This window comes from Pseudopipra pipra, chromosome 4, assembly GCF_036250125.1.
Source record: "Pseudopipra pipra isolate bDixPip1 chromosome 4, bDixPip1.hap1, whole genome shotgun sequence".
Classification (NCBI taxonomy): Eukaryota; Metazoa; Chordata; class Aves; order Passeriformes; family Pipridae; genus Pseudopipra; species Pseudopipra pipra.
Window position 1 is genome coordinate 2,777,164 of NC_087552.1, and position 13,328 is coordinate 2,790,491.

General features: G+C 40.5%; 1 protein-coding gene across 22 annotated transcripts in view; it reads right to left on the bottom strand.

Moving 5' to 3' along the window:
* CAMK2D (calcium/calmodulin dependent protein kinase II delta) overlaps positions 1-13,328 on the bottom strand; it is a 115,978-nt gene that overhangs the window by 14,631 nt on the left and 88,019 nt on the right. For 7 of the 22 annotated variants that reach the window (XM_064653862.1, XM_064653864.1, XM_064653861.1 and 4 more), the window contains 3 exons: positions 8,872-8,931; positions 7,237-7,278; positions 4,747-4,795 (listed from right to left, as the gene is read on the bottom strand). In XM_064653862.1, coding sequence (XP_064509932.1) covers positions 4,747-4,795; positions 7,237-7,278; positions 8,872-8,931 — 151 coding nt within the window. Of the gene's footprint in view, positions 1-4,746; positions 4,796-7,236; positions 7,279-8,871; positions 8,932-12,723; positions 12,757-13,328 lie in introns of all 22 variants that reach the window. The other 15 variants (XM_064653876.1, XM_064653873.1, XM_064653877.1 and 12 more) reach the window with 3 other exon arrangements.

Sequence of the window (13,328 nt, forward strand, 5' to 3'; positions counted from 1 at the left end):
TGCACTATTACCTACCCAGTGAAGCAGGAAATGTGATGCTGCCAGCATTCAGGTCTGAAAATGCTGGGCACATAAGAGATATTCTGGGGATATTCCTGGGGATGGAATAAATACCTTATGGCTGTATCAACTCTCAGTGTTACACAGGTCCTTGTCTCTCCTATTAATTCCTCTCTTTTTTAAGGCTCTGAGCAGTTTGCACTGTTGGTATTAGGAGCTCCAATTTATATATGGTCATCCATATATTGATGGAGACTATCCAGCTCCTCCCTTGGAATGAAACTCTCTTCCAGCATTACCTGGCAACTGTTGTGACTGGAAGCAGCCCATCCCCTCACCTGCACCAGCTGCACCCACCCAAAATTCCACTCAGATTTAAAATAAGGTTCAGGCCAATGGCACACAGCCCATGTTTCAACCCACAGGGTCCCTCCCCCTCTAAAGAATTTCGGAGTTAATTTATAAACAAGAAATGATCTACTCGGGTCTTTTATGTCCTACCAGCTACTAACACGATGCCTTTTGCCTCTCCTATTTTCACTGCTCAGACAAAGCCTGCCCACACTAGAGATTTCCTCCCCAGTTAGTTGGTCACTAATCATCCCAGATGTCCCCCTGAGCAGAGCTGACACCTCTCAGCGTGCTACCAACGCTCCACGCTAACAGCTGTCACAGCAGCTTGAACGATGCTTTACCACCGGGGATGCTCAAGAAAGCAACCTGATGATATAATAAACACCACAGGTAATTACTCCTGAGAACCTATCCAGGATCCAAGCCAGAGGGGAGAGTCAAATCTCTCTCTAAGCTGAAAACCACTGGAAAGATCAGCTCTGCAAGATACAGCTTGCGGAAAGACAGACCTATTTATCCTGATAATATTTTCACAGTTAACACCTCGCCAAAAAATAGATATCTAAAGAAATACACTCTGTTCTTCTGTACACCCTAAGAACAGGTCATTCCTAGATGAGCCAGATCACAGCAGTGATCTGCTGCTCTCAGATGGTGGGGAGGGAGGAGGAAGAGAGGCAAAGGAGACCATCTGAACAGCCGAGTCTCTCAACTTACATAGCACAGAGGAAGGAGTGGAGTGGGAGAGCTCAGACTCGAGCGATTGACTCTCTGAGTTTGCATTTCTCATGGACTTGCCCGCTGAATTGATGGAAAGAAACACAACATATGAACAAACAAAGATGAAGAGGTAGAGTGTGATCAGACTCCGCAGCAGGCACTGGCAGCAGGAGCGGCCGCTGGGGCACGGCAAGGGTGGTGACCAGTGGGATGAAGAAGCAATGGAAGAGGAGGAGTGGTGGGTGGAACTCAACCTCTCCATGTCCCCCTCCTTTGTGAGAGCTGTGTGAGGGTCAAGTACATGTGAAGGAAGAAAAAAAAGAAGGCCAAAAGAAAAATAACGATAATTTAATTACAAGCAACAAGAACTTCGAATATCTTTGAGCACACAAACAATGTTAATGATGCACTTTCAGGGGGCAGTGTGGGTGCCAAAGAACAGTTGTAAAGGTCGTGGGTACGAGTGACTCTGTTCAGATGCCAGCGCAGATTTACCCCTGTATCCAGGACTGAGATATACAGGGCTTTGAAAGAGCTTTTCTTAGCAATTTGAATGTTTTTTTTCAGGAATGTATGTTCAAAAATAAATAGTTTAAATTGGTTTCTTTCTACTGTTAAATAAAACAGAACCAAGAGGGATAAAATGAAATTAGGCTATATGAAACATTTTGAAACAATGTACCTTATAGATGTATCGAGTAGCAAAATTAGCAACAATTTACCTAATCTCCACAATTCCACAAATTTTCCCATTGGAAATCATCTTTCTTACTAATGTTTTCATTAATTCATTTCCAGGGGCAAAAAGATACCATGAGAAATCCAGATCTGCTGTCCACGATAAATTTAGCAACTCACCTTTCTGAAAGCCTGTGGGCATTGCTGGACAAAAATAACAATGGTATTCTACAGCATTTCTCAAAAAAAAGAAATCAATCTCATATCACAGAGATGCTGCTCAATAGTTCCAGTCTCATTACTACAGCAAGGAGAAATCCCACAAGCAATTCCAGAAGGAGGCATTGCCTATGGTCCAATTCTCAGCATGTTCTTTCTGTCCACTCCTGTCATATTTAGGAGGAATCACTGTCATGCAGACAAGCCAATGATCAATGGTTAATGTCAGGAATTTGTGTTAGCAAGGAACCTGAACCGCAGCTTCAAGTCATTTCAGATTCAAATGACAGAATTAGCTTATTCCTTGAATTATTAAAGCTCACTGTTGTTTGCTGAACACTGTTTCTAGCAAAAGAAATATGTTCCAGTCCTAAAAGATGTAAATGTATACATAAGCAAGGCAAAGTTACAGATACTAAGATTTTCAGCAAATAAAAAATGCAAAGTGAGCCTGACTTCACTGTCTCTAAGTTAAATACCTGCTTTTAAAAGTGAAAATAGGGTGAGATCCTGACATGAGAGGAGAATGCTGCATGCATTCCTTGACAGATAGGAGTTCAGAATCTGTTCCTAGAGCCACATTGGTGACAGCTGATAAAAGACAGTTTTAATTGCTCCCTTTCCTAGTGAATCATCTCGTACTCTGCACAGACCCGTGTGTGCACACACTCCCACAGGGCACACGCCCCACAGCCGTGCTGGGGATGGCATATCCCACACAGCCCTACAATCCACACAGCTTTAAAGAGTCCAATCAATAAAGAAGAGGAAGAAAAGCACTTGCTGCAGAGCTGAGTGTTCTCAGGGTGTGTGGGCTGGGGGTCTGTGCACAGGGAGGAACCCTGTACCTGTTTGCTCAGCCTATGGATGGTGTTTGGATAACGGGAGGAGGAACACAGGGCACAGATCCCATGCCTTTGCAGAGTCATTCCCTGCGAGCTGTGGATCATATTGCAGCTCTACAAAACAGGCTAATACTGCTCTTCACTCACAGAGGGGCAGCCCCATTCCCCCTCTCCTTCGTGGGAAGGGCACCCTCTTCCCATGTTGTTCTCCACGCTGCAAAGAGAAGCAAAATGATTTTTGAGGGTCTTTATCACCTAAGGTGGAAACCATTCCTTCAAGGTCTCAAATGGGGTACAGACATCATCTTGAGCACACATGAGAGGACATGGACAGTCAGTAATCCGGGAGACTTCTCTCCCCTACCTCTGAAATCCACTTGTCCCTATCAGTATTTTATCTCCAGTGGCTGCTCCTGCCAAGAGCACAGCTTTCTCACTGTACTCCTAGAAAATCTACATCCAGAAATCAAGTTTGGTGTGTGGGGAGGAAATAATCTTTCCTAAGTGCCTTGCTAAAGCATGCAGCTTGAGCTTATAATAGCTGTCAGGGTTGCAGGACTGCCTATTCCCTGAATCATTCTACAAATTAGACCCTGGGGGCACTGTTAGCTTTAATTTATAATAAAACAATCTGAACAGCAGCCTCCAGTGGAAAGACGGGAAGTGTGAGAGGAATACTAAAAAGTGAAAAACAAGTAAGCTTCCAAACAATTAATAACAGGGAGATCATATTTGCCCTTTAAACCAACAGAAAATGAAATCCCTGTACAGTGAGTGCACAGGGAAAGACACCACCAGTGTCTTGTTCCTCACACCTGTGATTACTGCCAGCTCCTCTCTGCTGGGTTGGGAACACTGTATATCGTGGCCATCCAAGCTGCTCTTGGCTGTGATACTGCAGAATCAGGCAAATTATGTTCATTGTTGGCTTTTTTATAACTGCATCCCTGAGATACAACTCTGTGTGCTGAGCTTCAGACAGGATTGTCTAAAAACCCTACTGTAATAACACCACCTTATATCACCACGCCGAGGCCCTATAATTAAATTATTCATTTAATGAGCTTGGTTGCTAAAACTCTACATAGTGGTTTGAAGGGAGAAATACAAAGTGCTATGAATAAAGGTAAATTACACTGCATTTTCCTAGGCATCAGCTGTAGTTCCCTGTAACTGTTCTCTCATTTCACATTAACTTGAACCACCATCACTAGGTTGCATCCATTCTCCTGTTTCCATTCTCACCTGTACGTATCACATTGTTCCTTGAGGCCAAAACCCAATCTTTACCGTGAATCAGAGGTACACAAACCTAATATTTTCTTTTCCAAACCCTTTTGTTTTAAAACATAATGTTATTAAAGTAGGTACGAGTAACATCACAGCATAACATCTAAAGGGAGGAAAAAATGGAAACAAAAATATTAACTGTGAAGTTACAAAACTAAGTTGATATAAAAAAATTATTTTAGTTTTTTAAAGAATGGAAGAAGATTAAAATAAGTGTATGGACAGAACAAAAGAAAACCACAAAAATACACTGGCATCTGAACAGAATAAAAATGAAAATGGTGACAATAAAGAAAAAAAAAGAAAGCAAAACCCAAAACACAAATGCATGTTAAACATAAACTGAGAGTTACAAAGCACTGACTTACACATTTTTACTCTAGTGCTATTATTACTGGAACTAGTATCTTAGTTAAAAAGCAGTAACTTTATATTCTTAACCTAAACATAACAAAAAACGGTGTTTTGGGAACTGAAAAGTCGAAGTCTGAAACATATCAAAAGGAATTTCTTTTAAAGAAGGAAAAAGAGTATTCTCTCAAAGGATTCATTAGGGGTTTCTGTGGTTAATGACCTACTGAAATACATTTACAAAACTCATGTTACTGCTTCTCCAAATGTTCCAAGCTTAAAATCCTACCTTTCACATCCTCATCTTCGATGGTTGTGTTGGAACTCTCTGTTGATTCCTGTTGAGAAGTAAATATGAGTAGAATGTATCAAACAAGCCAAGCCTTATTTGCGTGCCTTGGAAAAGGACAGGATTAGTTACAGGAATCATGCAAAGCCTTGAAGCAGGGTGGGATGTCATTCACAAACAAATGGGCACACACTGATTAAGACATTTCCACCTGAAAGGGATGGCACACGTTGCCATTCTCTACAGTAGGGAACAGAAACACATTTCCTGCCCTCTGATGCTTTTACTTCACAGGAATGTAGAGGAAACTTTTTTTTCCTTTAACATCCAACTGTACAAAGTCCATCTGAAATGTCACATGAATTACCTCAGCCAAGTAGGAGAGCTTGCCATTTTAAGCTTAGTGATAAACCAACTGTGCAAAATAAGTCATTCCATTCCAATTCCACCTTCTAAATATGCAGAGTGCTGCCTGCTACAATTTACAACCGATTTTCTGCTCATGTGACTTATGCAATGGATATTAAAATGAAGCCTCATGGTGATTTAAGGCCTATTGGATCAGATTCTCTCATCTTTATATTGCTGTTGTTATATTTTTTTTTTTTTTGAAGATGGAGAATGGGTAAATATCTGATAACAACTTTGACAAACTAAGGCTTCTCTGTAGCAGTGTTCTTCAAGCAGACATGCAGAGGAATGACTCATCTACCAGACAGTTTATTCTTAAGCCATCACACTGTTAAAAAGGCAAGGATATCGTATCTCAGTCTTTCATGAATTACCAGAAACATGAAATATTATGGACAAATTCAACAGGACACTGTCAAATCTAACAGCTTCAGAGAGCTGGAAAGTTTTTAAGCTTGATTTTTTTTCTTTTAATCTGTATACTTTCTTGAGAAGTAGAATACGAATTATATTTTTTTAAGTTCACAGCTCAATAACAAAAAGGATTAACTGATCTGTTTTTTTATCAGAGAAAGTAGATAAGACTGGCATTGTATTTAACCCTTTAAAGGATTTTATAATTAAGCAATAAAAGGCAAATTTGTCAGTGCCCTTCATTTACTGTGTCCTCACAAGGCTGAGCCAAAGGAATGTTCAATAGGCTAATGCATTACTCAGACCTTAAAAAAACCAAAACATGTGCATTCATAAATAAAACTACAGGAATTAATTCACACACAAACAAAACTGAAGGAGTCACCATGCTGTCCCTGCCCTGGCTGTGTTAGACATTTCACTCTACACGGATGTATCATGCTCCGTCACTTAAAATATTAGATAAAGTACTTAGGAGTGAACAAAAACCCCACACAAATACAAGTTGTAAACACCATGCAAAGCTCACAGGGCAGATGTAGCCTCTAATACTGAAGCATCCACTCCAGTTGCCATACTACAAGGATCAGCCTTTCAGACAAATTTGGGAGGAACTCTCCGCATTGAGTGGTTTCGTTTGTTTGCTGTGACCTTTCGGGACACTGAGTATCTTAATTGCTAAGATTACATAATAAAATCAAGTAGATGTAGTCATGCCAATATTTTATCTGGGTTTCCTGGGCTTTAGTGGACTTCAGTTAGAAAGATCAGCCCGGTGTTCAAACACAGGCTGCTCGTTGCCTACGAGTTTAAACTTGGGGAGTTGAAAAAGTAGTGACACAAACCCAGAAGTTCTGTGTGGGACAGATGCAGGGGACATAAAGGAACGGGATACAGGAGCACAATGCACACCATCAGCACTTCCATGCTTGAGGAATGTCTGCATGCGTTATTCTGTCACTCAGATCCAATCCTTCTCTTATGAAATAACCACAGGGAGTTAAGACTAGATAAATGAGATGGCAATTCTTTAAGTCAACACTGCAAACAGGGAAATTCTTGTTGAAGAGTAAATTCTTTCCAGGAAACCTAGGAACATGTGTTATATGTAAATGATGGCATTTCCTGGCCCTTTTCAAGTCCATGCATGAAAAAAACAAAACAAAACACGGTTTTAGGGATCAGCTGCCAGACGCAAACATCACAATACACAAGAAAAAGAAAGGAGCACGAAGGAAACACTGTGAAAATCAAAAGACCTCTTTGGCACTTGAAATGTGAGAACTGTTTTGAAACTGCTCAGTGATGTTATGGAAGAGAACCAAAGTCCTGCGCAAAAAGACACATCACGACACACGGTGTGTGAGCATGCTGAGAAACAGCAGGTGGGATAAACTGCAGTGACATCTTTGTCTGAGGTGACAACTGCACGTCCAACTCGTCAGGACCAACCCCTACGGACTGCCCCGAGACCTCCAGGAGCTCAGCACCCAGCACATGGACACGGAGGGGAACAGGCTCGAGAGACACCACGTGCAACAAACGCAGGAATGAGATTTTTTTTGCCTTCGGAAATTCCTGGAACGGCCCTGTTTAGCTGTGGAATAGTGGTGGATGGAATGTGTGGTGTGGAAAAGCAAGATGGAGTTGATACTTTCTGAATACCTTATTTCCATCAGGGTTGTGGATTACTGTAGTTTGGGGCTCCTGAGCGAGAACAAAATAAAGAGAGAAAGAGTTCCCATTGGTAAATACATTTTCATCGGTGTGAGGGAGTGCAAGAAGAGCCAGCTCACAAATGCTGAACACTGACAAGAGTTAAAACAAACATTAACTGTCGCCAGAGGGTGAAACTGGATGTCTCTAACACAGATTTCCTCAACAGCAAGCCAGCAAAAAAGGCCATCTCACCTAATGCAGCAGCATGCAGAGACCTTATTCAGGACTGATGCGTGCAGGGCTTTGAAGCTCTGGAGACCTGCAGAGGCTCTTCTGCACCAGGGCAGGCAAAATGCTTCCTGTGCTCTCCTGCCTCAGCCAGGCCGGGCAGGGCGGCCACGAATCACCCCTTTCCTTTAATCATGTTTGCTTGTATTAGTATTAAGGGATCAAATCAAAATACAGATGAAGTGACAAGGATTAAGAATAAGTTAACTACGGTTTAAACACTCCCGTGTTTTGGAAGGAGCGAATTACCACCAATTGCTGCCTTGGCAGAGCAGCAATAAAAACAAGTGAGAGAGATCTTCGTGTCATTTTAAAGTGTAATTTCCCCAAATCCTTTTGCCTTGAAAAAAGATTGAGTAATCTTTGAAATGGCAGGCAGCCAGCATGCTTTCAGCACGGGCTATTGGGCACGGCTCCGTCTAGGAACAGAGTGCCATCCACTCCTGGATGAAACCTGCTAGCTGGTCCTTGGGAATTACTTAGTGTATGAGTCAGTGCCAGCTGCTCCAAAAAATTCCAGAGGAAACGTCTCTCCAAATGGGTGTGAATCACCCCCACTTTCAAGGTTATATATGCATATGGGAAATAATACACCACATTTCCATTTGTGAGCCCTGTGACACAGAGATGCCTGAGAAAAAGGGCTACTAATAAAAGCAAGACTGCAATAAACATTCGTGAACATCACTTTGATTAGAAATATGTCCCTAACAGAGCTTATTAATGAGTAATGCCTCCTGCTGATTTAAATGGAAGAGAAACAAGCAAAACTGTTTAGCTCTAGATGCCTCTTGATCCCAGAGAAGACTTGCAAAGTCCTGCAGAGTTGTGGGAAATACAGAATGAAAATCTGAATAAGGTCTGTTTTATGGCAGCCTAGCAATAATCCTGTTAGCTCTCCTGGATATCAGTACTTATGCTAAGACAGCAGAGAAAATAACAGAGCTGCTTTGTTTCCAGAATTTTTTTTGGGGTGAAAAAGGTTAACATCAAAAGGTGGAAACAGTCATCAGGCAAAGAGCTAAGAGCAACATCAAGCGCATTCTACTCGCTTTCTGGCACAGCATGCAGAAAAATTCAGCTACAAACACCACGACTCTACCGCATTCAGCTTCCATTTAACATTGTCTGTCAGTAAACACGCTCTAATGGACTTCCTCACAAAAAATAAGACAGCGTAATTCAAACAAAAAAGGTTTTCCAAAACCTGTTTTTAGAAAGCAAACAGAGTAAATGCATGAAAAAGCAGGGGGGAAATTAAAAAAAAAAAAAAAAGACAAAAAAAGAAGGAATAACAAACGGAAGACAGTCAAAAACTTCAAGATAGCATGAGAAGGAAAATTCCAGGTATACCAGCGCCGGGGTAGGAATATTTTCCTTGGGGCTGGTTACCACGTTGGTTTTGTTGTTTATCTGTAGGTATGCAGAAAATAGAAACAGACAGGCCTTAGAACTGGCAGGAGGCACCCTATCTATATCTCTCTGTATAGAACATCTATAGGCAGATATAGATATCTATGGACAGATATAGATATGGAAATAAAGAATCACAGAAAGATGAACTTGTGAACTGGCAGGAGCACTAACAATAGCTCCGGGAGCTGGCTGGCAGCTCCTCCCCACGGCCCTGCAGAGCCACTCCACCAAGGTCTATATAAGGTACAGATGACTTCAGTGACACTTAGCAGAACAGAGAGCCCTTAAGTAGCAGCTAATCACATGTAAGAAGAATAAAGAATTAATACGGGTCTGAAGAAAGTCCTAAATAGCCATTTCGTGACATGCAACAGTATTAAGCAATTGCACCCTGTAGTTCTGTATCTCTAATTAATTATTGCTGCCATAAATAATATTTGATTATTTCATTATTCATAGCTCTCCAGGAATCTATTTTGTCCTACTGGCTTCTGATTCCATAGCTGAATAAATATGATCTTTCTGATGCCAGAAAAGGACTGGTGTCCCTTTAGCTTTTTTGGTGTTATTCTCAACAAAAATAACTGGCAGTGTGATCAGCCCTTCAATTTTGGTACTATAACCTGGAAGTGCAAGGTTTCACACTATACTACCTGTAGTTTTACTCCACCAATCAGTACATGGTACTTCTTAAGCTTAGCACAGTACTACACCTTTACAAGACTTCAGGCTTTTATCTATACAAAATATGAATTCAAATCAAGCCACTTAGCAGTAAGTTTAAAGGTATCTGATTCTTTAAATCCATTTTTTAAGATTTAGCTTTCATTAATACCATGGCATGGGAAGAACAGCAATACTGAAAACAATGTACTGAGCCACTTTTGACATGCACTAAGAAACAACAGTCAAGTATAATAAAATGGTTTTGAAAGATGTAATTTTTTTCCTCTAACAATAATTAGGAAAAAAATATTACTTATATTTTGGTCACATCTAATTTTAACAAGGGCAATCCAAAGCAGCATGCAGAGTTGGGTGTAAAGATATATATATATATAGTCTGGAAAGACTTTGATCCAAACAAAAATAAAAAGGCTCTACTGAACCTTCCAGTCACAGTACTGAGCAATAAATGTGCAAAACAAAGGAAAAAAAAGGCTGAAATAGTTTTTTCAATGGATCTTTCTAGAAATGTAATTAAGTTCACAGAAGTGAAAGCAATGAAAATTCATGGAACTTCAGCAGGTTTGGATGATTATTTCACTTTGGACCAGGCATGGCAGCTGACTTGTGGATTGCAGGAATTAAGGCTGCAGCTGAAGTGACTCTTCCTTAGGATATGTCTACATTATGGCAATGTCAACAGGATTTGCAGTAATTAATTACACACTGCAAATTTCCTGATCTTACCCAGCATTTTACAGGCTTTGAAGAATATAAAGCAGTTTGGTTAGTTAATCAGGGAATATTATGTCGACACTAAATGGTATTTGATAATACTTGTGATAGGAACCGTTCTCCTATATGGCATAAAAATAATTTCCTTTGATTTAAAATTAAAGTTCACGATGCTCTACAGCAGGAGGATGAGAAACACTTTAAACAGTGGTCTTTCCACAGAAATTGTCATTAAGAGAAACTAGGAGTTATTATTGAGTTCAGAGTGCTTATGCCCCAACTTGGTCTTGTTATTGTCAAATAAATTTCATTTATCTATTCAGAATTGCAGCCCTAAGCTGAAGAGGTGTCTGAAGTCAAGACAGGGAGAGAAGAAATACCTTTCTGCAGAAAGTCTTTCATGGGGAGACATAATTATTGGCAAGTATTTTCCTTGCTTTAATATCTGTGGGGTTCTGAGATGGGCAGAACCTGAACTCCTTACTCAGGAAAAAACTTTAAAAACATCCCATCCATGTCAGTAAATGAAAGCTCTGCAGAACTGTGGAATAGTGAGAATACAAATGACGCCGCTTGACAGCAAACTAAACCTTCCAAACAAGAGAAAAATCACATATCAAATTTTATAACTACAGATTCATATTTTTATGACAGTGTAGTCAGAGAGACGACGAATAAAAAGGCCCTAACAAAAGGCATAAAGAAAAAACATGTGGAAAGAAATGAAGATTTCACCAGATTTCATACAGTCCTACTCAGTAGCAGCTTAATATAAAAACGAGAGTGATGTGCCAAATGAATGTTCATTGTTGAATACATAATGGAAACAGGTTAATCAAATTTCAACTCCAATTTTGCCTGAGTAAGGAGAGCAGGCTTGGGTCCATACTCCCTGGGTGAAAGCCCTATAAAAATAAACAATATCCATTGCAGCTACTGCTGAGAGCTGCAGGAAACACATTCAAAACTTCTTCAGCAAGATATCGAGAATCCAGCATTCATTAGTAACAGCAGAGAGAGATAATGTGGTTCAAAATATAGTTATTTTGTCCATGTAAACAGAACAGGTGAAACCCTTTGAAACTCTGAAACAGCAATAAGCTCTACACATTTTCTCTCTCCTAGAACACAAATATATTAATTTATGAACACATGGGGTGTATTTTACATGTATTTTTAACAGCAAAAGGAAATCACTCCAAAAGGAGGAAAACATTTTCATAGGGAACAGTTATTCTAAAGCTTATTTGTGCTTAACCAGTGACCTTCTACTGGTTGTGAAGAAGGAGTTTTTCCTAAGGCATCGCTCACCAAAAGCCCCTCTGCGAGGTCTGAGAGTGCAGGACAGACACACACACACGCTCCAATCAGCTGGCCATGGCTGTAGGAATCATTAGTGGTCTTTTGCCATATGTTATGAAAACATTTTTAAGAAGCAAAACGTGTATCTTGGGGCTTTATCTTTCAGGTGGCACAAAAAGTTAAGGCACGGTTCAGGTTCGGGATCCTGGCAACATCCACACTGTACCTTCCCAGTGACCCTCCTCTGGACACCGCTGAAGTTCTGTGTCCACCCAAATAACAGGTGATTTTCCTACAAAACTGCACGGCTGCTCAGACCTCACCAGCAGTTTGTGCTTTTCGAGGAGCTGTGCTTCCCAGAGAAAGGTGTGGATGAGGGATGTTCTCCTTCTCTCTGCTCATGGCACAGCCCAGCACCGTGAACACCCCCCAGCTCAGATTCAAACCCACACCAAACTGTGCCACTGTGTGCCATCACCGAGGCCAAATGAACACAAGGCTGGAGAGTGGGTTGAGGAGGAAGAAAAGTTATTGCCATTGTCAGTGGGGACATCTTGGGACACGGTCCTGAGCTGTGAAGGAAGCTGGCTGGGAAACTGTAGTATGGAAAGGCTGGGAAATTGGGTTTTTTACTCCTGAGCATTTAGCATGGCATCGTGGGCTACAGCAGCTCAATTAATGCAATACTATTTCACTGTGACACGTGGTTACATTCTATGACATTAATACTATTAGCTTTAAAAATAAAGAGGTTTTAAAAACGAATAGAAGGCTGTTACAAGATTACTATTTTGTTACTATTCTTATTTACTACGGACAGCTGCATTGGCTGATGTTACATCTACTTTTTTTGTTTTCTTATGTCCCCAGGTTAAAAAACAATTAAAGACTTGCTTGAAAGAACGGCAGAACGATTCACTGTGGATGGCATATAGCAACTGCAGGCTTAAAATTCGACAGGGTTGTACTTTAAAGTCTTGCAGCTTCTCACAGTTATGTTAACAAAGCTAAATGCAACTGTTTGGTTTCTAAGTGTGAACGTTTCACAGGAGGAAAAAAAAAAAATCTGTCGATAAAGATCCTCACCATCATCTGAACACTCGAACTGGACTTCCTTTTCTGAATTGACCAGTCAGAGAGAAAGGAAAAGAAGAAAACGTGACTGGTTGGATTTGAAGTATCAATGCATGGAGTACAGTATATTTCTCTTTTGGCTTTTTTTTTTTTTTTAAATAAGAAAAGGACAGCTTAAGCTGCAGGAAGGGGTGGAAAAATGCTATGGAGTTTACAGTAGCTCAGTCACAGAAACAACAAAAACAGACTTCCCCAGATGTAAATTTACTCCCTCTGCTCCCCATGACCATGCAGATAAACAGCAGACACATAACATGTGCTGAAATCCAAAGTATCAAATCCCAACGAGTGCAATTTAGGCAAAATTTTGGCAACAATTTTTTCCCATATTATAATTGGAATTGAGGTAGAGCAAATACCATTGTGGACCTGTAGGAGGAATGATATTTAAAAAGGAAAAGCTGGTCAGAGAAGAGTGCATAAAATTTACTTATTCCAGAAGGAAATGTGTTAAGGGTTTTCCACAGGAGAGACAGAATAGTACTGAATGTGTGCTTCTCTGTGGAACTAGGATATTTACTGCTTGGCAGTGAGAAGCACTGAAATTGTGGTGTACT